This window comes from Neopelma chrysocephalum, unplaced genomic scaffold (assembly GCF_003984885.1).
Source record: "Neopelma chrysocephalum unplaced genomic scaffold, ASM398488v2 Primary Assembly neopelma1_296, whole genome shotgun sequence".
NCBI classification, from domain to species: Eukaryota; Metazoa; Chordata; class Aves; order Passeriformes; family Pipridae; genus Neopelma; species Neopelma chrysocephalum.
The window spans coordinates 134,224-156,844 of record NW_020897958.1 but is presented as its reverse complement, the minus strand read 5'-3'; the positions used below and the strand labels follow the sequence as shown (position 1 = coordinate 156,844).

The 22,621-nt window shown below is 71.1% G+C and overlaps 5 protein-coding genes across 6 annotated transcripts in view; 3 read left to right on the top strand and 2 right to left on the bottom strand.

The window, feature by feature from the left end:
* Positions 1-3: 3 nt before the first annotated feature.
* On the top strand, positions 4-3,915 carry TLX2 (T cell leukemia homeobox 2; the record flags this gene model as incomplete). Its single annotated transcript, XM_027704907.1, has 3 exons — positions 4-46; positions 2,491-2,728; positions 3,391-3,915. Coding segments are annotated over 3 exons (498 nt in total), but the record flags the coding sequence as incomplete, so codon positions are not given.
* A 774-nt stretch (positions 3,916-4,689) lies between these two features.
* Positions 4,690-6,030, top strand: LOC113978172 (alpha-internexin-like). Its single transcript, XM_027704900.1, has 3 exons — positions 4,690-4,929; positions 5,389-5,513; positions 5,578-6,030. The coding sequence occupies exons 1-3, from the start codon at positions 4,723-4,725 to the stop codon at positions 5,627-5,629; spliced, it is 384 nt and encodes a 127-aa protein (XP_027560701.1). The 5' UTR covers positions 4,690-4,722; the 3' UTR covers positions 5,630-6,030.
* Positions 6,031-6,949: 919 nt separating this feature from the next.
* Positions 6,950-9,278, bottom strand: LOC113978177 (interleukin-12 subunit beta-like). The gene is made up of 7 exons (XM_027704906.1): positions 9,192-9,278; positions 8,860-8,929; positions 8,201-8,422; positions 7,892-8,000; positions 7,628-7,809; positions 7,375-7,523; positions 6,950-7,090 (listed from the first exon to the last, which is right to left on the bottom strand). The coding sequence occupies exons 1-7, from the start codon at positions 9,276-9,278 to the stop codon at positions 6,950-6,952; spliced, it is 960 nt and encodes a 319-aa protein (XP_027560707.1).
* A 1,186-nt stretch (positions 9,279-10,464) lies between these two features.
* On the bottom strand, positions 10,465-16,525 carry DQX1 (DEAQ-box RNA dependent ATPase 1). Its single transcript, XM_027704905.1, has 11 exons — positions 15,774-16,525; positions 14,475-14,668; positions 13,900-14,275; positions 13,448-13,684; positions 13,135-13,234; positions 12,893-13,048; positions 12,533-12,724; positions 12,333-12,458; positions 11,389-11,579; positions 11,119-11,309; positions 10,465-11,043 (listed from the first exon to the last, which is right to left on the bottom strand). Exons 1-11 carry the CDS (start codon positions 16,053-16,055, stop codon positions 10,863-10,865), a joined length of 2,226 nt encoding a protein of 741 aa, XP_027560706.1. The 5' UTR covers positions 16,056-16,525; the 3' UTR covers positions 10,465-10,862.
* A 2,554-nt stretch (positions 16,526-19,079) lies between these two features.
* Positions 19,080-22,621, top strand: part of LOC113978173 (dedicator of cytokinesis protein 2-like) — a 49,105-nt gene continuing 45,563 nt past the window's right edge. For both annotated transcript variants that reach the window (XM_027704902.1, XM_027704901.1), the window contains exons 1-8: positions 19,080-19,152; positions 20,600-20,683; positions 20,800-20,840; positions 21,047-21,102; positions 21,204-21,300; positions 21,405-21,553; positions 22,058-22,193; positions 22,317-22,471. In XM_027704902.1, coding sequence (XP_027560703.1) covers positions 19,110-19,152; positions 20,600-20,683; positions 20,800-20,840; positions 21,047-21,102; positions 21,204-21,300; positions 21,405-21,553; positions 22,058-22,193; positions 22,317-22,471 — 761 coding nt within the window. In that variant the 5' untranslated portion in view covers positions 19,080-19,109. The remainder of the gene's footprint in view (positions 19,153-20,599; positions 20,684-20,799; positions 20,841-21,046; positions 21,103-21,203; positions 21,301-21,404; positions 21,554-22,057; positions 22,194-22,316; positions 22,472-22,621) is intronic.

Here is a 22,621-nt window from a genome sequence, read left to right as displayed (position 1 = left end):
CCCTGGATGGAGACTACGCGCCGCATCGCCAAGGACCGGCTCTCAGGTGAGCGGGCGGGACCGCTACCGGCGGCTTTTGACGGCTCCGGGGCTCGCAGGACACCGGCGGCTCCCGGGGCTCCGTCGAGGCGGTGCGGCGCGGCGGGCGCGGCGCGGGTCGGTGCGGGTGCGGGGACCGGCCAGGCACGGCGGGGACCGGCCAGGCGCGGCGGGGACCGTGAGCTCCGCCGGTTCTCACCGCACCCGGTCCTCGCCCGCCGCCGTCGGGGCCCGCGGGAGCGGCTGGGGGCTGGCGCGGCCACCGGCGGCTCCACCGCGGCACCGAGCGGGGTCCGGGGGCTCCGGGCGGCGCCTGAGGGGTCCCACCGGGCTCCGGCCTCGGGCTGTGCTCCGTGTCCGGTCCCTTCCCTGGTCCCAGGGTCGCCTTGTGCTGCCCCTGTCCCACGGTAACGGGGAGGCTGCCGGGGGCTGCGGCAGCCGGGGGGTGGGGTGGGGGCTCTGCAGGGCGCGGGGTGGGAGCTCTCTTGGCGCGCGGAGCGGGGTGGGGGCTCTGTGGGGAGTGGGATGTGATGAGGGGTCTTCGTGGGGACAGGGTGTGGAGTGGGGGGGACCTGCCATGGGACTGCAGGACAAAGCCTGTCTGTGTCCGGAGCGGGTGCCCCAGACCCAGGAGCCCCAGGGAACAGGGGCGATGGGGGTGGCTGTCTGTGGGATGTGTGGGGATGGGATCCCCAGACCAGCACGTGCAGGAATTGGCACAGAACAGAGGGTGCCGGTGCTGTGGGACAGGCCAGGGCGGGCCTGTGCTGGGGCCGGGGCGAGCAGGCAGCCACACAGGTGTCAGGGAGGCGGTGAGGGGTCCCGATGGGGCTGAGTGCCGTGCTGAGGGCTGAGCACCGGTGCTGGGGCAGGGATGCTGGTTGCTGCAGCCCTGAGGAGCACGAGCAGGTGCTAAGTTTCGGGGTCCCGGGCACCGGGGCCGTGTGCGGGTGCCGGAGACCCCCAGCCCGGCTCGGCTCCCGCCCAAGATGGCGGCACTGCCACATCTGCGGCGCGGCCGCGTGCGGGGACGAGGCCGGGGCCACGCGGGGCCGGGGCCATGCGGGGCCGGGGGCCGAGCGCCAGCCACAGTGTGATGGGACGGTGTGGGATGGGAGGCTGGGGACAGTGGGGGTCCCACCCGGGTGCCAGCGGAGCCGTGTTCGCCTCCCGGCCCGCCCCGCCATCGCGGCGGTGACGAAGCGAGCGCCGTCCCCGCGCAGGGGTGGTGGGTGACGTCCTCGTCTCCTGCCTGGCGCCAGCGGAGGGTGGACGGGGCGGCCCCTCCCAGCACGGGGTCTCCCAGCCGCAGCCATCACTCAGCGCTGGCCCTGGGGTGGGCTGCGGGCGGGCGGCATCTGGTCCCGGCGAGGGGAGGGGGTGCGGGGGCCTCCGTCCCCCCGACTGCGCGGCTCCACCTGCGTCAAACATGTCCGCCCCCGCCGGCGGGCAGGCGGCCTCCTGGGCGCGGGCGGGAGGGAGGGTCTGTGGGCGTCAGGGGGTCCCCGGGGTGCTGTGGGCTGTGCCCCGTGTCCTTGTGCCATGGGGGGCCAGGGCCCGTGGTCACCCTTGGTCCGGGCCACGTGTGCCCGTGCTGGTGCTGGTGATGGCCACGTTGCCACAAGGTGCCATAAGGCTGTGGTGCCACAGGGCCGTGGGGCCATGGTTTGGCCATGGCTGCTACTGGAGCAGGAGGGCGGTGGGTGTTGGGTGCTGACCCTGCCCCACACCACTTCGCTGCCATGAAGCTGTGGCTCCGGCTCGATTCGGGAATGCGACACCCTGGCCCTGTCAGGGCTGGCTCACACCTCCTCTGGGAAGGGACAGCCCCTTCCCCGGCCCCTGGCACTCCGGCAGCTGCTGTTGGTCAGCCCGGGCACTGCTGGCACATGGAGGCAGATGCCGGGACATGGAGGGAGACACCGTCTGCCTCCTGACACACGCTGGGGTCCCACCCCCTGCCCGGGAGGGCTGGGCAGACCCTGCAGCGTCGCAAAGGCTCCTTGGGGGCTGTGGCAAGGCTTGGTGTGTGGGGAGGGTGGGTTTGTGCAACTGGAGCCCGACTGTCCTGCATCAGCCCTGTGACCGGAGCGGCCCATCCGCCCCGTCCTGGTGCCACCACTGGGCTGGGGAGTGATCGTGCTGCGGCTGTGTGGTGGGAAAGGGTCCTCCCTTGAACCACCTCTCGAGCTGCCCCTGGGTCCCTGGGCTCGGGGAGCAGGTAGGGATGATTCAGGGCGTCCCCCTCCCCTCCTCTCCCCAGCAGCACCGGTGGCCTCCTGGAGCTCCCTGTCCCATGGGCCCCCAGAGCTCCTCATCGCCATGGTTCCCCCCCCAAGCTCCCTTTCCCCATGGCCCCGAGCTCCCCAGCATCCCCCCGGGCTCCTGCTCTGCCCTGCTGTGCTGGGGCTCCCCCAGAGCCCCCCCATCACCCCGCTTTCCCCACAACAGCCGCACTGTCCCCCTTCACGGCCACGCGGCGCATCGGGCACCCCTACCAGAACCGGACACCGCCCAAGCGCAAGAAGCCGCGCACGTCCTTCTCCCGGGTGCAGATCTGCGAGCTGGAGAAGCGCTTCCACCGGCAGAAGTACCTGGCCTCGGCCGAGCGTGCCACCCTGGCCAAGGCACTCAAGATGACGGATGCCCAGGTCAAGACTTGGTTCCAGAACCGCCGCACCAAGTGGAGGTAACAGGGATGGCCTCGGGGCAGCTGCCACGACCCCCACATCCCTCCGGCAGCCCAACCCCACATCCCTTTGGCAGCCCTTCCCCGGGACCCCTCCAGCAGCTGCCCCCCTCTGTGGCCAAGCCCCCCCATCCCGGGAGAGGCTGGACTGGGGAGGGATGGGACGCCCATCACCGTGGCATCCCCTGTGCCTGGCTGGATGAGGTCTGATGGTGTCGTGGGATGTGCCACACCGGCACAAGGCGGTGCTGAGGGGTGAGGGACAAGGGGCAGGGCTGAGGGCAGTGCCACGCTGACACACGGTGGTGCTGGGGGATGAGGGACAGGGCTGTGGGGCAGTGCCACACTGACACACAGTGGTGCTGAGGGACAAGGGGCAGGGCTGAGGGCAGTGCCACACTGACACACAGTGGTGCTGAGGGATGAGGGACAAGGGGGAGGGCTGCGGGGCAGTCCCACGCTGACACACGGTGGTGCTGGGGGATGAGGGACAGGGCTGCGGGGCAGTGCCACACTGACACACAGTGGTGCTGAGGGACAAGGGACAGGGCTGCGGGGCAGTGCCACGCTGACACACGGTGGTTGTTGGGGACAAGGGGCAGGGCTGTGGGGCAGTGCTGGCAGTGCCAGCTGCAGTCTGTACCACGGGTGGGTATCTGCAGGCGTCAGACGGCGGAGGAGCGCGAGGCGGAGCGGCAACAGGCCAACCGGCTGATGCTGCACCTGCAGCAGGAGGCTTTCCAGAAGAGCCTGGCGCAGCCCCTGCCGCAGGACCCGCTCTGCATGCACAACTCCTCGCTCTACGCCCTGCAGAACCTCCAGCCCTGGGCCGAGGACAACAAGGTGACGTCGGTCTCGGGGGTGGCCTCGGTGGTGTGAGGGCCCCGGGTGTCGCCGACGTGCCGGGAGGTGGCAGTGGGAGCCCAGCCCGCAGCAGGGAGGGGACTGCGGCTTCCTGGGGACCTCCCATGGGCAGCCCCCTCCCTGCCACTGACAACCCCCTGGGACCCCCCAGCTGGGTGGCCGTGCCCCTGCAATTGGACTCAAAGCTTTACCAAATCCCACGTGGAGCAGTGCCGTGGGCAGCCCCCTGCTCGGACCCCTGGGAGCCCACAGACAGGCCCCTACACCCTGCGGGGCTCTGCAGCCCCCCCACCCCAGGGTCTCTGTGCCAGGGCAGCTCCTTGGGGGTCCCTGCTCAGGACCTGCTGCCAACCCACCAGCGGCTCCATGAGTCAGGCTGGGGCAGCCACAGTCCCTGGCCCACCTGGAGCAGGGCACAGTGTGGGCATCCCGTTCCTGGTGCTGGGACCTGCTCCCCCCCAGTGGGGTCTGCACCCACCACACCACTTGCCTTATCCCTGGAGTTTGCCACCTCCGGCTTCCAGCTGCACCCACCGTGCTGGATGAAGAACTTGGCCACTCTGGCTCCTCCCCAGTGGTGGGACAGACTGACGGACTGGGCCCCTGGCCCTGCACCCACCCATCTGTCGGCTCCCTGGGCCCGGACGTGCCCCCACGGCCCCCATCACGGACTCGGGGTGCTCCCTATGCCGATGGATTGCACCAGCCCCTGACTCCCCCTGGTGCCCCCATCACCCCCCACAGACTGAGCCTTCATGACCCACAGCACACTCGTGGGGGGGCGGAGGGGCTGAACCCCCCCTCCTTTGGGGAATCTCTGTGCCCCCTCCCCAGTGACCCCCTCAGTGGAGGTTTTCCCCTCCCAAGACCTTCCAGCCCCACTCTGGCCTCGATTGGTGATGATGGTGGGGAGGAAGGGGGAGAACAACGATGACCTTGACCCCGAACTTGACCTTGCCCCCCACCTGACTGCTGTCCACGATGCTGCGGCCCCTCGCCCCACTTTTGGGGGCAGGCTGCTGCCGGCCCCCCACCTCCGCTGCCGCCGGGAGGAGCCGGGCAGCCGGTACCGGCGGGATTGGCTGCTGTTCCGTGACGCGGGGGGGGAGTGGAACAGCATCACCACCGGGATGAGCGCGGCCGAGGGCCGGCCCCGGTGCCGGTGGGGCGGCGGCGGCGAGGCGGTTCTCCGTGCCCGTGCCGAGGCTGCCGGTTACCGGAGGCTGCTGCGAGCCCGAGCCGCCGAGGTGGAGGCGCTGCGCGGGGCGGTGGGCGCGTTACACCGGCAGCTGGAGGGGCTGCGGGACCGGCGGAGCGGGGAGCTGGCCAAGTACCAGGTGCGGGGTGGGAGGGGGTCGGGGAGCGCCTGGGGGGCTGGGAGGGAGCGGGGGGCTGGGATGCGAGGAGGGGGTGGATGTTTTGGGGGGGAGGAGGGGTGGTGCCGGGGCTGGATGCCCGGAGGGATGGGGCGAAGGGGGAGGATGGGGAGGGGCGGGGTCGGGGGGTCCCGATGGAGCTGAGGGGCCCGGGGAGGCAGCGGGAGGGGGCGAGGGATGGCGCGGGGGTGTTCGGGTGGGGCGGGGGCTGAGGTGTCCGTGTGGGTGGGTGTCGGTGCGGGGCTGAGGATCCCGAGGTCCATGCGGGGCGGGGGCCGGGCCAGGGATCCCGGGAGTCCGTGTTAGGCGGGGTTCGGATCGGGGGCGGGGGTCGGGCTGGGGGTCCCTGTGGGGAGGATGTTCGGCCGCGAGTCCCGGGGGTCTCCCCGCGGTCTCGGCGCTGCTGACGGCCCGGCTCAGGAGCGGGTGGCGGAGCTGGAGCGGGAGATCGGGGCGGCGGAGGCGGAGATGGCCCGGTGCCTGCGGGAGTACCCGGCGCTGCTGCGGCTGCGGATGGCGCTGGAGGCGGAGATCGCCGCGTACCGGTACGCGGGGGGAGGCGCGGGGGGCGCGGGGAGCGCGGGGCTCAGCCCGGCCCTTCTCTTCCAGGGAGATGCTGGAGAGCGAGGAGCTGCGCCTGGGCGGTCTGGCCCCGCCGTGATCGGACCCCCGGAGCCCCGGTCCCACCACTGGACCCGCCGTGACCACCGGACCCCCGGCACCGTGACCGGACCCTCAGCCCCACCACCAGACCCCCCGTCCCGCTGTGACCGGACCCCGGTCCCTCCACCGAACCCCAGACCCTCGACTCCTGTGCCCCAGGACCCCCGACCTCGGGCCGTGGTACCCTCGGACCCTCTGGATCCCTCTGGACTCGCAGAGTCTTGGTCCTTCTGCCCCCTCGTGCCACGGGCCCCCAGACTCCTGTGCCCCCGCCTGCCCCCTGTCCCGGGACCCCCGGGAGGGCAGCGCCCGCGGGGCCACACACTCACCAGCCTCTCTGGGGTGGGGGTCCCGGCCCAGACCCGTGGGCAGCACCTCAATAAAGCTCCGTGGCATCACCCGGAGCCGACCCGTCTTGGGGCTGGGGGGGTTAGGAGGGGGGGCAGGGGGCAGGACCCCGGCCAGGAGCCCCCTCTGCGCTCCGGGGGTCTGTGGCAGACCAGAGGCCCGGGGGGGCTCCAAGGGGAGGAGCTCAGGGGATGGGGCCTGGGCTCCATCCGAGTTGGTGCAGCCCCTCAGCCCCGGGCTGGGCACCCCCCCGAGCACCGAGGGGGCCCAGCCACAGCTCCAGTGGGAGCTGAGCCCCCCACTGCTGTCGGGTGACCCCTGGCCCCCCCACTGGTGCCGTGACCATGTCCTGCTCTAGGGCTGGTGCTCCTGGGGTCAGGACAGGATCCTGCTCCCCGGGACGCGGGAATGGGGTGCTGTCCCTCAGGACTTGCTCCCTGGGTGCTGCCCCTGAGGCTGAGGATGTTGCCCCGCTTCAGCCTCCAGAAAGGAGGCAGATCTGTGGGGGTTAGTGAGGATTAGGGGGGTCCCGGACACCGGGGGGTAGCTGGGCAGGGCTGTGGGGACCCTCCACCTGGGCTGTCCATGAGCTGGGCTGGCACATGTAGGGAGCCTGTTCCAGTCATACAGAAGAACCCCAGGGCCAAGCCCTGCGCTGGCCAGGAGCCCTCTGGGGAGTTGTGGGGGCCCAGCACCCCCCTGCCCACACAGACACAGACCAGGGTTTGTGGTAGCAGAGCCAAGCCCAGCGCTTTAATAGGGGGGAAAAACCCTCTTTTTAACAAGGGAAAAAGCCTTTTCTGAGCAGTACAAGGGAGAGCAAGGTGGGTGCTGGTGCCTGTCCCACGGTGGCTGTCCCGCTGGGGTCCCCCCAGCCCCAGGTGTGCCCCTGGAGGTTTGGGGAGGGGAGGGAAAGGGTGCTGGGGAAAGGAGATGTCCGTGCGTGGGGTCAGCGTGCTCAGTGCCAGTGTCATCGAGGTGTGCTGAGGTCCTGCCAGGGGCTCCAGGGGCTCCAAGCCAGGGGGCTGTAGGGGTCCCGGCAGCTGATGCGCACCCGCTGTGCCCCCACCTGCACCTGCGTCTCCTCCACGCCCTCCACGAACCGCTCAACCTGCAAAGGGGGTGGGTCACGGCCGGGGCAGATCCTCGGGCAGGGGGGAGCCACTGCAGAGGAGTGGGGGGCAGAGCTGGGGGGAGCAGAGGGGACAGCCAGGGGTGACAATTCATTGCCTCAAGGAGAGAAGCAGCAGAGTGGGGAGGGGGCCACGGCTGAACCTGCAGAGTCCCTGTTCCCGATGCTCCCCCCGTACAGGGAAGAGTCCAGGATGGGGCGGGGTGGGGACACGGGGCAGGGTGGGCGCGTGTGGGGTCCGGCTGGGCAGGGACCCCCGTTACCTGGGTGCCATTGGGGAGCTCGTACTGCAGATGGTAGAGCAGCACAAAGTAGGACGTGGGGCGCTGCCAGGAGGCGGGGGGTGCCCAGGCCAGGTGGAGCTGCTCCCCCAGCCACCGCAGGCTCAGCTCCTGGGGCGGGTCCGGACGCACTGCGGGCAGGGGGGGGGCTCAGGATGGGGGCTGAGCCCCCCTCAGAGCCCCCAGTGCCCCTTGAACGTCCCCATCCCTCGGGCTGCTGCCGCCCTGAGCTCACCAATGTCGCGGAGGAAGAAGTGCTTGGAGAGGCTGAGGTAGGAGGTGTCTGAGAGCCCCTCCAGGTGCAGCCCCAGCGGACGCAGCTCCTCGGCGAAGGGGCAGAAGGAGGGGTCGGCCAGGCTGGCGTTGAACCGGCCGTGGCCCCCGGCCACCGGCACCCACGGACCCACGGAGCCATCGCTGCGGGGAGGGAGGCGTGAGCAGGGGGGAGGGCTGGGCGGCCGAGGGGCTGGGCGGGTTTGGGAGGTCCCTGGACACCCACCTGCGTGTGAGGCGGGCACGGAAGACGGCAGAGGGGGGCCCGGGCCAGGAGCAGTGGAAGGAGCCGTGGTAGGACTCAGCCTGGCAGGACACGTCGATCTCCTCCTCGCCTGGGGAGCCGAGGGGGGTCAGGGGGTGTGGGGCCGGGAGCGATGCCCCCTCCCTGCACAGCACTGGTGAGGCTCCCCCGGCCCCAAAGCCCTGCCCGGTGCAGCCCCGTGGATGGCACATGAGCAGCTCTGGGTCCCCAGCCTGTCCCTGCCCCCCATCACCCCCCTGCCCGGGCTCTCCCGGCCGTGTCCCTCCTTACGGGCATCGCTGAGCACCACGTAGGTGGTGTCCAGCAGGACGGGGCCGGCCCAGCAGCTGTAGTTGCCCGTGGCCGGCAGGTCTAAGCCGAGGATGGTGAGGTTCCGGCCCTCAGGCTCCAGCTCAGCCATGGGGTCCTGCTCCCCGTTCAGCGTCCAGCTGATGTGCGGCTCCAGCGTGTCACACTGCACCACCACATCCTCGTTCAGCTGCCCCACCTGGACTGGGGGGGAGAGGCAGAGCCTGGGGTCAGACATGGGCTGTGGTGGGGGCAGCTTGTCCCTCACACCAGCGTGGGGCTGGGTGCCCTTCAGCCATCCTGCCCCGTGGTCCCCACCCTGCTCCTGCACCCCAAATCCATTCCCATCTGTCCCATCACCCCACATCCATCTCCCTGCTCCTGCACCCCAAATCCATTCCCACCTGCTCCATCCACCCCCCCACATCCGTCCCCCCTCTCCCTCACCCCACGGCCACCCCCCTATCACCCTCATGCCCTCTCTCAACTCCCTCAGCAGAGCTGTCTGACCCCTGTCAGAGGGATGCAGGATGGGTGTACCCCCTGCTCCCTCCAATCGGTGTGAGGCCCCTGTAGCCCCCTCCCCCTGGGAGGTTCCCCCTCCAGGGCCTCCCCCGTGCTCGGGGGGCAGCAGCACTCACACTTTGGGGGGAAGGCAGTCAGGGTGTCCACAGGCACGAGGCACAGCACCAGCCCCACCAGCCCCAGCATCTGGGAGGGGAAGGGGAAGAGAAGGGTAGGGGAAGGGCAGCCCCGGGGTGGGGGGCTGGACGTACCCTGGGAGAGGGGCAGAGCCAGCAGGGCCACCAAAGGCAGAGTCCCCGGCCGTGGGAGCAGCATCCCCGAGCAGGACACCCCCGAGATCCCCCAGTCACCCCGGGACCCCCCACCCTCCTGTGCTGTGCCTACCTCTGCGCCCGCTGCTCCAGTGGCTCCGGTGGGCACGGCACGGCCGGGGGCTGTGGATTTATACCGGGCTGGACTCCACGGGGGTGCCCCAAGGTGCAACCACAGCAGCATCACAGTTCTCAGAAGTGGAGAGAGGCGGTGTGGGACCCATGCTCAGCCCCCCACCCACCCACCCGGCCCCAGGACTCACCGCTGGTACTTCCCAGGCAGGGGTCACCAGCACCTCCTGCCCTGACCACTGGAGGACAGGTCACCCCAGGAATGGCCAGGCGAGGGGCAGCAGGGGCACACAGGACAGTGCCGGGGGCCTGGGTGGTCCCAGCTCCTCCAGAGGGGTCCTGAGCCCCTGCATGCCACCATATGCCCCACAGAGCCCCCCCAGCACCCTGCCATGGGGTGGGACCATCAGCGGTCCAGTGTGGCCATCTGAGGTCCATCAGCACTGGCCCCTGAGGTCCATCAGCTGGGCCCTGCTGGCTGGGCCGTGGCACAGGTTGTCTTGTCCCTTCCCTCCCCTCTTTGGGCCACTGCACATCCCATGGGACGCTGTACAGGGATGGGGTCGCAGGGACAGAGGCCACCGTGGCCACCAGCCACCCTCCTTTGTCATTGCAACCACTGCCAGCCCGGGGTGAGGGCACAGGGCAGCCCCTGCCCCGGGAAGGGGAGTGCTGCGCCTGCTCATGGACTTTCTGGGGCTCCTAGAAAGCAAAGGGGAAGTGGGGGCTGCGGGAGCCTTGGGGGAGCCCAGCCCTCACCTTTCGAGTCTCTGTGGCCAGCACAAGGCAGGGGAGCCTCCAGGCCCCCTCCTGAGCAGAGTCAAGCCCCTGTGCATGGGCCGAGGGGAGGGAAGGGGGAGCCAGGACCCCCGACCCCCCAAGCGGAGGCTCAGCCCTCGGCTGTAGTGCCAGGGCTGTAGGGGATCCTGAGGCTGGAAGGGGGGACCACAAGAGGGGAGGGAGGAGGGCGGGCACCTCGCCTGGGGGTGCACCCATGCCCTGTCCCATGCTGGGGGAGGAGGCACTGGCAGCACGTTTAGGGGGTTGCTCACCCCCCCTCGCTGGCCACAGCTTCCCCTTGGCTTCTGCAGAAGAACCACAAGCAGGGAAGGGAAGCCCCGGTGAAAAGGCCAGGGCTGCCCTCAGACCTCAGCGTGGCTGGGGACCCAGCACTACACTCAAAACAGAGGTGGGAGGGGAGAGAGGCCTCGCAGACAGAAACTCCCCAGAGAGAGCAGCAGAGACAGAGCCTGTCCCAGTCAGACCCCTCTGGGACATCCCACAGCAGGACAGACCCCACCCCAGCTGGACCCCTCGGCTGCAGTCACGGACACGAGGCCAGGAGCAAAGGTCACAAAACTTTATACAGGAGGGACCCGCGTGTGGGCCCTCGGCCCTGGGCGTGGGGGCAGCAGGACAAGCGGTGCCTCCACCCCAGCAGAACCCTGGCAAAAGACAGGGGGAAGGAGCCCGGTGGGGAGGGCCCACACGACTCCCCCGGCCGGGGCCAGCACTCCCCAGCCCGTGCTCTGAGGTGCCACGGTGGCCCCACGGCCGCTGGCCCACGACTGCCCGCGGTGCAGCGCCGAGGCCGTGCCCGGTCGTGCCCGCACCTCCCCGGGGCCAGGGACAGCCCCCGCGGCTGCACGGCCCCCCCAGGGACCCTCCAGGGCTCCCCCATCTCCAGCGTCACAGCCAAGCCCAGGCAGCCCCCGCTGGGGCTCTGGTGCCCCGGCTCACTGCAGGACACAGACATCCCCCTCCACAGCCTCCCGCCCGGCCGCCTCCGCCAGCGGCTCCGGCCCCGCTGGCACATCCTCCGTGGCCACCACCTTCTCCCGCAGCTCCATCAGCAGGTCCCGGCCCTCGCTGGGCGGCAGGTTGCTCAGGTAGTACTGGGGGGCCAGCTCTGCCAACCTACGGGGACAGGGGGCCAGTCAGCAGCGGGGACCCCCCGGAGGGCCCCGTCCCTCCCCGTCCCCCAGCCCTCACATCTGGGGCTGGATCTCGGAGACCACGCGCAGGCAGTTGTCCTGGGAGATGGTGAACTCGTGGTAGAGCACCCATGGGGGCAGGCGGCGGGGGGGCGGCCGCAGCAGGTACCCGCAGGCGGGGGCCAGGTGAGCCACGTGTTTGTGCGTCAGCATCACGTAGTTGCCGGAGCCGTCGATGTCCCGGGCGACCTGGGAGCGGAGCAGGAGGGAGCGGGGTGGTGGCTGGCACACACCCCCCGCTGCAGCCCCCCGCGGGCCCCGGACCCACCTTGAGGAAGTACCCAGAGATGAGGGCCCGCTGGATGTTGAGGGCGTTGGCGTCGGAGCCGAAGGCGGGCGGTGAGACGGGCAGCTCGATGCGCCGCATCACCTCCAGCAGCTCGGCCCGCACGGTGCCCGCCAGGCGCAGCCCCTCTGCGCCCACCCCGTGCTTCCGGCACCAGCCCTCGTCCCCGGCGTCTGCGGGACAGTGGGGTCAGTGGTGGGGGGACAGGGATGGGACAGTGGGGTCAGTGGTGGGGGGAAAGGGATGGGACAGTGGGGTCAGCAGTGAGGGGACAGGGACGGGACAGTGGGGTCAGCGGTGTGGGGACAGGGATGGACAGTGGGGTCAGTGGGGTGGGGACAGGGACGGGACAGTGGGGTCAGTGGGGTGGGGACAGGGACGGGACAGTGGGGTTGGCAACACGGGAGGAGAGATGGGACAGCAGGGTCAGTGATACAGGGACGAGAATTAGACGGCAAAGTCAGTGACATGGGGAGAGGACAGTGGTGCCAGTGACACAGGGATGGGGACGGGGGGAGCAGAGACAGAGGGCTGGGGGCTCAGGGGTTACAGAAGCTGGCACAGCTCCCACCGGCTGCATCCCCTTCCCTGCACCAGGGACAGGGACCAGGCTGGGGCTGGGACCGCCCCCAGACCCTCGTGTGGCTGGGCTGGGGACAGGTGAGGGGGCTGTGGGGTGCCTGCCGGGGTACAGGGGCCACGCAGGGCAGCTGTGGGACAGCCACAGGGGTGCAGGGGACACTGAGGGGTCCGTGGGACGCCCACAGGGGTGCAGGGGACTCTGAGGGGTCCGTGGGATGCCCACAGGGGTGCAGGGGACACTGAGGGGTCCGTGGGACGCCCACAGGGGTGCAGGGGACACTGAGGGGTCTGTGGGACGCCCACAGGGGTGCAGCCCCCCGCCCGCAGCCCCTGCCCATGCTCACGCTGCTGGAAGGCGTTGAAGATGTTGATGAGGGTGAAGTGGTCCCCGTTGGGGTGCAGCAGTGCCCGCCGGCGCAGAGCCACGGCCTCCTCCAGGTGTGTGGGTGGGGGCACGAAGCAGGGGGACGCTGGGGGCGGGCAGGGGGGTCACGGCGTGCCCCCAGCCCCCCCCCTGCAGCGCTGGCTGACCCCCCCACGGTACCTGTGAGCATGGCAGCCAGGCTGACCATCTCCTCCACGCAGTCGAACTCGCAGGAGGCGATGAGGGCCTTGGCCAGCTGCGGGTCCAGCGGAAACTCCGACATGATGATCCCCACCTCCGACAGGTTCCCGTCGTCGTCCAGAGCCGCCAGGTAGTCCAGGTCCTCCAGCGCTTGCATCAGCGACTCGGGGGCTGGGGTGGGATGTCAGGCAGCTCTGCCCACCCTCCTCCTACAGCTGCCAGGCACCCCAGCCCCTCTCCAGAGACAATCCAGGCCACAGTCATGGCCGTGGTCATGGCAGCCCTCTGGCACAGCTCCCCACAGCACGCCTGGTCCCTACCTCACCCCACAGGCCCTACCTGGGCGGTCGAGGAAGTCACACTGGCCCATGTCAGCGATGTCCAGGCGCTTCAGCAGCAGCACGAGGCGGCTCAGGCTGGTCTCGCTGACGTGGGGCGCGGGGCTGGGGGGCAGGCGCTGCTCGAAGGCCTCCGAGTACAGGCGCAGGCAGGTGCCTGCAGGAGAGGGGCCATGAGGTGGGACGTGGCTGAGAGGGTGGGACAACAGCCCCCGGGGGGGGGCATGGGGGCAGGGGTCTCACCCGGGGGGCTGCCAGCTGCCCGCTGCATGCGTGACTCCGCCTGGCTCCGGCTGATGGGCCGCAGCACCTGGGACTCGGCGCGGATGCGAGGGTTGTACACCTGCGGTGAGGGTGTGAGGGGGACACCGCAGGGGAGCCCCCACCGTCCCCCAAGGCCCCCCTGCCTGCCAGTGCAGGGCCACCGCTGCCACCTCCCTCATCCCGGCCTGAAGCACCACTGAGCGGACCCTGCAGCCCACCCCTCACCGTGCCTGGAGCAGAGCCAACCCTCTCGCTGGGGCTCCCCCCCCTCCGTGTCCCCCATCCCACTCACGCTGCGCAGCTCCAGCCCCGAGTCGATGACGAAGCGCACGGTGCCCAGGGAGAAGGAGGAGTCCCCGAGCCAGTGGGTGACGATGACGCGCCGCTCCCGGCTCTCCTCGGGCGCCTCGTACAGGCGCTGTGCGGCCCGGCCCACCCCGGGGTGCAGCGGCAGCACCAGCAGCGGGCCCAGCGCCGGGCTCAGCGCCACGGCCTCCGTCTGGATGGCAGCACAGCACTCTGAGATCTCCTGGGGAAGGACGGGGGGGCACACACCCCACCCTGAGGTCAGGGTGCCGCTCTGTGCCCCGCACCCGTTTCCACCGCCCACCAGCACCCACAGCCCCTCTGCGGAGGAGCCCCAGCTTCCCTAGTTTGGTCTCCAGCACCCCTTACCATCCTCAGGGCTCCCCACTGAGAGGGACCCCCCCGAGCCTCTCCTGCCCCGTTCCCCCCACGGCTCACCTGCTCGCTGGCCAGGAAGATGAGGACGTGGCCGGGCTCCTGGCGCCGGTGGATGTCCAGCACGGCCTGGCAGGCAGCGGCCACGTGCCCGCGGGCCGGCGGCTCCCGGTAGAGCAGCAGTGGTGGGGGACCGTGCCCCGGGACCCGCACCACGGGGGGGTCCCCGCAGAAGGCGCGCAGCCGCGGCTCCAGGGCGGGGGCCGTGACCACCACGAGCCGCAGGGCCGGGCGCTGGCGCAGCACGTCCTTGAGCAGCCCCAGCAGCGCGTCCGTGGGCACCGTGCGCTCCTGCGCCTCGTCCAGCACCACCACCCCGTACTGCCGCAGCAGCGGGTCCGACGTCATCTCCCGCAGCAGCATCTCGTCCGAGCAGAACCTGCCACGGCCCCGCCCCGTCAGCGTGGACCCCCGGCCGGGGGGGGAACGCCTCAGCCCCTCCCCACAGCGGCAGCAGGCAGCCCCCACTGCGCCACTCCCCGGCCAGGCCCGGCTGGATTAAGGGATTACGGGGAGCTCAGTGGGATTAGAGCGCTGCACTCCCGGCACAGGCCCGCCGGGCCCCGTCCCTCCCGTACCTGAGGATGGTCTCGGCGGTGCAGCAGTCCTCGTGGGGCACGCAGTAGCCCACCTCGTGGCCCAGGTTCAGGTCCATCTCGTCGGCCACGCGCAGGGAGAGGCTGAGGGCGGCCAGGCTGTGGGGCTGGGTGCAGGCCACCAGCCCGTGGGCAAACTGCAGGGACAGAGCGTACTCGGCGCACCACTGCGGGATCTGTGGGGACAGGCTGGGGGTCAGCGCTGTCTCGGGACCAGCCCCTCCCTGCTGTGCCCCTCTAAAGGGCACAGGGATTCTCTCCAGGGATCCAGCTGCAGGACCTTTGGGGTCAGAGGCTATCCAGAGGCACTCACGGCCCAGGCAGGACCTTCCCTCCCTACTCCTGTCACCTCTCAGATCAACAACCTGGGACAGGAGCCCCGCCACCCCACACCCACACCCACACCTTCCTGCCCTGGTATGGGACACCGCAGCCCTGCTCTCACATTAGGGACATGGGACAACAGCCCAGGAAAACCCTCAGAGAGTGACAGGGAAGGGAGCACCAGAGAGTAGCTGCTGGCCAAGCGCCCAGCTGGGCAGCGTGGGACAATGCCAGGGCCACACGTACGTCCCTTGGGCGCTGGGGACCAGAGTCCTGCTTCACCCTGTCCCGTGTGCCCCCCACGAGCAGTGCCCGTGTGCCCCCAGAGTCCCAGGGCCCCGCAGGGACTGCAGGCAGGGTGCTGCACCCAAAACCACCATGTCTGGGGCCCACACAGGGGATTTATTCCACAAATCCAGCGGGGCTGGCTGAGCCCAGGAACTCAGCAGGACACACCCAGGGAGGTGATCTGGGCAAGTGGCCCGAGCGCCGGGCCCACACCCCAACAGCCCAGGGCCAATAGTGCTGACCCAGTCCAGTGCAGCCCCACGGCAGCTCCAGCGATCCCTCCCTGGTCAAAGTCCCTGGTGCTGTCCCTGGGTGCCGCCAGTGGCTGCCGGGTGGGACCAGCTCCCTGGGGCGGGCAGGAGGTAAATGGCACCTCCTGCACCCTGCACCGGGCCCAGCTCTGGGGAGGGGCTGTTCCCCCCTCCCCGTGCCATCTCCGGGGCCAGCTGCTCTCGTGGCAGCGCTTCTCAGCTCGTGCCAAGGCTTTGCCCGGGGCCCAGCACCGGCCCCGGCACATCCCGGTCCCCACCCAGCCCCGCCGGGCTCAGCGCAGCGGCCCCAGGGCTCCGACACCCCCTCCGTGTGTCCCAAAGGTGCTTCCGCGGGCTCCGGGAGCAGCCCGGCGAGGCCAGACACCCCCCTGTGCCCCGGGACAGCCCTGCCCCTCACCTGGGTGCTCTTGCCGGTGCCGGGCGGGCCGGACACCAGGACGATGCCGCTGTTCCCCTCCAGGTGCTCCATGAAGCTGTACTTGGTGGTCCAGACCGGCAGCTCCCGGCGCTGCCGCAGCAGCTCATAGTAGCGGGAGGAGAAGGGCAGCCCGTCGTAGGGATTCACCTCCAGGTCCCCGTCGCAGCCCAGGGACGGCTCTTCATCCTCCTCCTCCTCCCCCAGCGCGGAGCCGGGGCCGCTCGGTCCGGGCAGGGGTCCCGGGGCCCCGCAGCCGTCCATGGCGGGGACACCGGAGCTGCGGGGCGGGCGGGGGTGGAGCGGCACCGGCGCTGACCCACCCTTACCTGCGTCCCGGGAAGGAGTCGGGACAGCCCAGTGCCACGTCCCGTCCCGCGGGGAGGGGGAGCCGCGGGCACCGGGCACGGGGGGCGCGGGCAGAGGGGCAGCGACGGTGGCGGGGGATGACACGGCCGGGACGCGGGGCGCGGGGAGCGGGCAGGGAACGGGGGAACGGGACGGGTCACCGGGAGAGCCGGGCAGGACCGAACGGGGTGCGGGGACCGGACCGGGCTATGCGTGGGGACTAGGACGGGGCACAGGGGGTGCGGGACGGGGCGGACACCTTGGGGATGCCGGTCCCGAATGCCACGGGCGGACCGGGCCGGCGGAGCACCTGTACGAAGCGGACCGGTCCGGGCACCTGAGCACTGGCACCGGGTCGGGTCGGAGCGGGCACCTGAGCACCGGCACCGGAGCGGAGCGGGCGGGCCGGGGGCGGGTCCCCCGCGCCCCCCGGGCCGAGCTCCCGGTTCCGGTTCCGGCCCCGCTCACCTGCGCGCGCCACCGCCCCCGCCCGGGGACACGGACACGTGACCGCCCCGACAGCCAATCAGCGCCCGCGCCGGGCGGAGCCCGGATGTGGCGGCGGGACCGGAGCGGGCGGGACCCGCCGGGAGCCCCGAGCTCCCGGGACCCCGGAGCTTCCCATCCCCCGAGACCCGCCGGGACCCCCGAGCTCTCGGGACCCCCGAGCTCCCGATCCTCCGGGACCCCCCGGAACCCCCGAGCTCCCGGGACCCCGGAGCTTCCCATCCCCCGGGACCCGCCGGGACCCCCGAGCTCCCGATCCCCCGGGACCCCGCCAGGACCCGCCGGGATTCCCGAGCTTCCCATCCCCCGGGACCCGCCGGGACCCCCGAGCTCTCGGGACCCCCGAGCTCCCGATCCCCCGGGACCCCCCGGGACCCACGAGCTTCCCATCCCCCGGGACGCCGAGCTCCCGGGACCCCCGGCAGCGCTCCCGGCTCCGGCTCCGGCTGCGGTCCCGCCCTGCTCGAGGCCCTCCGCCCCAAGCCCCGATGCGCGGTCCCGAGCCGAGCGCGGCTGCAGCCACAGCCCGTCCGCGGCTCCTACCGGGACCGAACGTCCCAGTACCGGACATCCCGGTGCTGGTGCGGGGCATCCCCTATCGGGGCATCCAGCACCGCTGCCGGGTGTGCTGTACCGGGGCACCCCGTAACAGTGCCGGGCATCCCCCGTTGGGGCATCCTGTACTGCCGTCCGGTGTACGGGAGCCGGCCGGCCTGTACCGGAGCATCCCGTGACGGTGCCGCTCATCCTGGTGTCGGAGCGGGGCGTCCTGTACCGGCGCCCCAGCCTCGGCGGCTCCCGGCGGGACCGGCAGGTGGAGCTCCCCGACCGGCGAACGGCGCCGGGCGGCCCGGGCCGGCCTGAGCTCCCACGGGGCAGAGCCGGGCACCGGGCACAGCCAGCACCGGGCACAGCCAGCACCGGGCACAGCCGGGCACGGGGCACAGCCGGCACCGGGCACAGCCGGGCGGGGCCGAGCGGTCCCTGCTGGCCTCGGCACTGCGGGAACCGGGAACCCCGGAGGCTGCGGGAACTGAAGGTCCGGAGCCGCCTGCGTTTCCCGCACTCCGAGAGCCCCGGCATCTCAGCATGCCCGTGCCGGTGTCTGTACCGTGCCGTGCCGTGCCCGTGCCCGTGCCGGTGTCTGTACCGTGCCGTGCCGTGCCGTGCCGTGCCCGTGCCGGTGTCTGTACCGTGCCCTGCCCGTGCCCGTGCCGTGGTTCTGTCCGTTTGTCCCCGGCGCCAGCAGGTCGGTGCGATGGCGGGGGTCTGGCTGCACATCCCGTGAGGGATGGCTGCTGCCCCGGTAGCTCCCGCGGGTCCCACCCTCGCACCTCGGCCTGGGCAGCGGCACCGGAGCACCAGATCCTTTCACACCCGGCTCCAGCGGCTCCCAAACCCACTCGTGCCCCCAGCTCTTCCTGGGGCTGATGGTCAGTGCAGGCGGCCCAGAGCCGGCTTTGGGCCGGGGGGACTGTCCTGGGGCTGGGGGTGACCCGTGGGGTGGGGGAAACTGCAGCCAGGGGGAACCCCAGAGCAGGCTCAGGCTGATGGGGGAACTGGGGACCTGCAAAGGGGGTGGGGGGCACAGGGAAGGAGCCTGATGCTGGTTCTACCGGGCCGATGGAGACGTGATTCCCTCTGTGGGAGCAGCAGTGCAGTGGGGGCAGGATTCGGGGGGGGGGGGGGCGGGGGGGCCCAGGGCGGCGCGGCCGTGCGGGGGGTAGGGCCTGGCCGAGCCCCCATCCCCGCGGAGCCATCCCCCGGCGCCAAGCAGCCGGCTGCGGCCGCGGGAGGGAGGAAGTGGCTGCTGAGCCGTTGCTCCGCACGCCGTCCTGGAGGGCTGGGCAGGGCTGGAGCCAGGGTTGTGCCAGGCACCGCACCCGCACTGGCACCGCTGGACCGGAGGCACCGAGGGATGGGGATGGGGACAAGCCAAACCCAGCCACGGTGGCAGAGGCTTTGTCCTGGCAGTGCCGGTTTGGAGCTGGCAGAGGCAGGTGGCTCCACGTGGCTCCTCATGCCGTGGTGCGGCCAGAGCTGTGCTCGCTCCGAGCCCCCCACCCAGCCCCGTGTCCCGCGGGCTGGGGGCTCCGGTGACGGTGCTCAGCCGAGGGGGTCACAGTGCCACCGCATCACCCACGCCAGCAGCCCCAGTGACCCCCAGCCCGAGCCCTTGGGGGGTGGGACGCGGTGGAGCGCGGGGCGGTGGGGTGGGACCCCCACACCCGGCTGCGCGGTGAGGAAGCGGAGCTTTCACAAGCTGGGGGTACACGTGACGCAGGGAGCGCAGCAGGAGGAACCAACAGTGGCCCTGCAGCACGCCGGTCCCCCGGCACAGCCCCGGTCCCCCGGCACAGCCCCGGTCCCCCCGGCACAGCCCCGGTCCCCCCGGCACAGCCCCGGTCCCCCGGCACAGTCCCGGTCCCCCCGGCACAGCCCCGGTCCCCCGGCACGGTGGCCATGGCACCTTGGCTGCCCACCAAGGAGGAGAAGTATGGCGTGGGTGAGTGGGGGCTGCAGGCACTGGCCCCGTGGGGGTCCCTGCTCATCAGAGGGGTGCGGGGCAGGCTGAGCAGGGTGCTCAGGGTGGGGTGACACTGACAGGGCCCCTCCCGGCTGTGTGGCCCTGCAGTGGTGGCAGGTGATGGTGGCTGGGCAGTGGCACCAGCGGTGCTGGCCCAGTGCCTGTGTGAGGTGATGTGGGGAGGGGGCCGGGTCCCAGGGGTGCAGGAGTGAACGGGGGGTTGGCAGGGGCTGCAGGGCTGGTGATGGGTGGCCCAGGGGACGGGGCTGAGCAGGGCAGGTGTGTCAGCAGGACCCACATGCCCAGAGACTGCAAGGCTGGTGCTGGTGGGGATGGGAAGCACTGGGGCACAGCACTGGGGTGGGGGCTTGGCACAGGGTCCAGCCCTCCCCGCCAGGCTGTGGGTCTAGGCTCAACCTGGCTCCTGAGGCTCTGGAGGAGCCCTGACACACCCCAGTAATTTGCCCCAGGTCCCAGCTGGGGCTTTGTTCCCACTTCGGTGTCTGTGACAGCAAAGCCCCGGGCTTCCCTGTTCCCTGCAGCACCTCCAGCAGCTCCCTGTGTCCTGCACCAGCCCCGGGCACCCCCGTTCCCTGCAGCACCCTCAGCTTGTGCTGGCCCTGGCAGCTCTGTGCCTCTTCCCGTTTCTGTTGGGGGCTGTTTCCTGCACCCTCCCCTCGCAGTACCAGCAGCGCCGGAGCGAGGGCTGAGCCCCGCAGGGCCCTGGGCAGCACCTGAGCAAGGGCTGAGCTGCTGCTGGTCCCAGCTGGATCAGGGTCCTCGTGGGGAGGGCAGGGTGGAGGAAGGGGTCCCGTGCAACCCCCGAGTGCAAGGGACTCTCCTCCAGTCTGGGAGCCAAGCCAGGGCTGCCTGCAGCAGAGCTGTGCCTGTCCCCGGGGCCAGAAATAACGACAGGGACAACCACAGCCCGGCTGGGGCAGGAAGTGGTTGGCCACCAGAGCGCTCCTGTCCCCACCGCCTCCCTCCCTGGCCGCCGGCTCCGCTGTCCCCACACTGCCCTGTCCCTGGGCCACCAGCCCTGGGCAGGGGCTCAGCTGGCACTTGCCTCCCCACACTGCTTGTGCCAGGAGCAGGACTATCGGCACACAGGGTGTGGGTGGCAGGCAGGGGGGTCTCACAGAGGACCCCTGAGTGCTGAAGGAGGGGGCTGGAGGCTCATGTTGTGCCTGGCCCTGCGTGGGATGTGCCACAGCTCTCCTGGGGTGCGGGGCTGGGGCGCTCGGGGGTCTCAGGCTGTTTGTGGGGCTGGTGTTCTGCCCCATCTGTTGGGGCTGAGCGGTGCCTGTTGGGGTGCTCTGCCCCCCGTGGGGGGCTGGCTGGGGGGTGCAGGTGCACAGGGCCCGGGGGGCTGTGCTGGTGCCAGGGAGGGACCCCAACTCTCAGCCCCTGGCCCCTCTCCCTGCAGCCGTGTGGAACTTCCCGAGCACGAAGGAGCATCACCTCCCGCTGCAGATCGGGGAGACAGTGCACATCCTGCAGGCCTCTGAGGGTAAGAGGGGCCCCCGGAGGTGCCCCAGTGTGGGGGTTTCTGCACCCTGCCTTGGCCCCCCGGTGGGAGCTGGGACTCCCAGCCCGGCTGACAGGGTCCCCTCCCTCCCCTGGCAGGTTGGTACCGTGGGTACTCGCTCCGAAACAGGGCTGCCCAGGTAGGTGGGCAGGGGGCAGGGGGGGCATGGCTGGTGGCTCGCCCTGTCCCCACTGGGGGTCTGGGGGAATAGAGGGACATGACCGGCATCTTGCCCTGTCTGTGCTGGGGGGCTGAGAGGGGGCACAGCTGGCTGGAGCCCCCAGCCATGCCTTCCCAGAGGGATGTCTCCCAGCCCGGGGGTGCCAACAGCTCTGGCTTCCCCAGGGCATCTTCCCAGCATCGCTGATCCGGCTGAAGGGCACCGTGGTGGAGCACCGGGGGTAGGTATGGGGCACGGGTGGGGGCGATGGGCTCCATCCCCTGCCTGGCACGGGGTCCCCGCAGTGCCAGGGGGCTCCAGGGGTCCCTGTGCCTTCCTTAGGGTGGAGGAGAGCGTGGTGCCCGCCGAGATGCCGATGGTGCAGGAGATCACCACCACGCTGCGGGAGTGGGCCACCATCTGGAAGCAGCTCTATGTGGTGCGGGCTGGGGGCCCGTGGGGCCGGGGGGGCCGTGGGGCAGTGGGGGCCCGGGCGGGCCGTGGGGCAGCGGGGCGTGGGGTGACCCCGCGGTCCTGCCGCAGGCCGGGCAGATGGAGCGGTACGGGCAGGTGAAGCGGATGATGCAGGAGCTGATGGAGCAGCGCTCACAGCTGCTCTCAGGGACGCTGCCCAAGGACCAGCTGCTGCGGCTCAGGAAGGAGGTGACCGGCAGGATAGACTACGGCAACAAGTGAGCACGGGACGGGGCACAGGGACCTCGAATCTGCCCTGGGCACAGGCTGCACGGTACCTGGGTGCTCCCTCGGTGTCCCTGACAGCCTGGCTGGCTGTTCCTCTGTCCCCATCATCCTGGCTGCGTGTCCCTGCGGCACCCTGTGTCCCTGCTGTCCTGCTGACTGGCTGTCCCTGTGTCCCCACCATCCCAGCTGGCTGTCCCTGTGTCCCCACAATCCCAGCTGGCTGTCCCTGTGTCCCCCTAATCCCAGCTGGCTGTCCCATGGTGGCTGGGGACACTGAGTGTGCCTGCAGGTGCACGAGCCACCTGGCCAAGGGCTATGGCTGATGAGCCGTGGCTGGGGCAGGAGTATCCCTGGTGCTGCCTGGCTCCTGTCCCCTTGCTCAGTTGGGTCTGTCCTGCCCCCTCGGGCCCCGTGTGAGGGCAGGTGGGTCCTGGTGGGACACACGGACCCGTGTCCCCCCAGGGTCCTGCCTCACCCCCTCCTGGCCTCGGCAGGATCCTTGCGCTGGACCTGGTGGTGCGGGACGAGGATGAGAACATCCTGGACCCCGACAGGACCAGCGTCATCAGCCTCTTCCAGGCTCACAGGAGAGCGGCGCAGACCCTCACCCAGCGCATCCAGGAGGAGACGGTGAGGCCGGCACTGGCCCCACACCTGCCGTGCCCAGACCCTCATGTCCCCCGTGCCAGGGGCCGTGCCAGGGGCTCAGCCATGGGTCCCAGCCGTGGGTCTGAGCTGCCTCGTGCTCCCCAGAGCCCGCAGCCGAGAGCACCAGGCCACAGCACCCACGGGGCAGCTTCGCCCTCCCACAGCCTCTACCTGTGTGTCCGCAACTTCGTCTGCCACATCGGGGAGGAGGCGCAGCTCTTCATGGCACTGTACGACCCCGGCGAGCAGCGCATCATCAGGTGGGGCCCCGGGGTGCAGGACACACCCCTGCCCCCTCTGTGCCAGGTGCCAGTCCCACTGCTCCCTGTGATGTCCCCCACTTTGTGCCACGTTGCCCACCCTGGGCTGCCCCTCCTGCCCGGCTGAGCAGGACCCAGCGCGTGTCACGG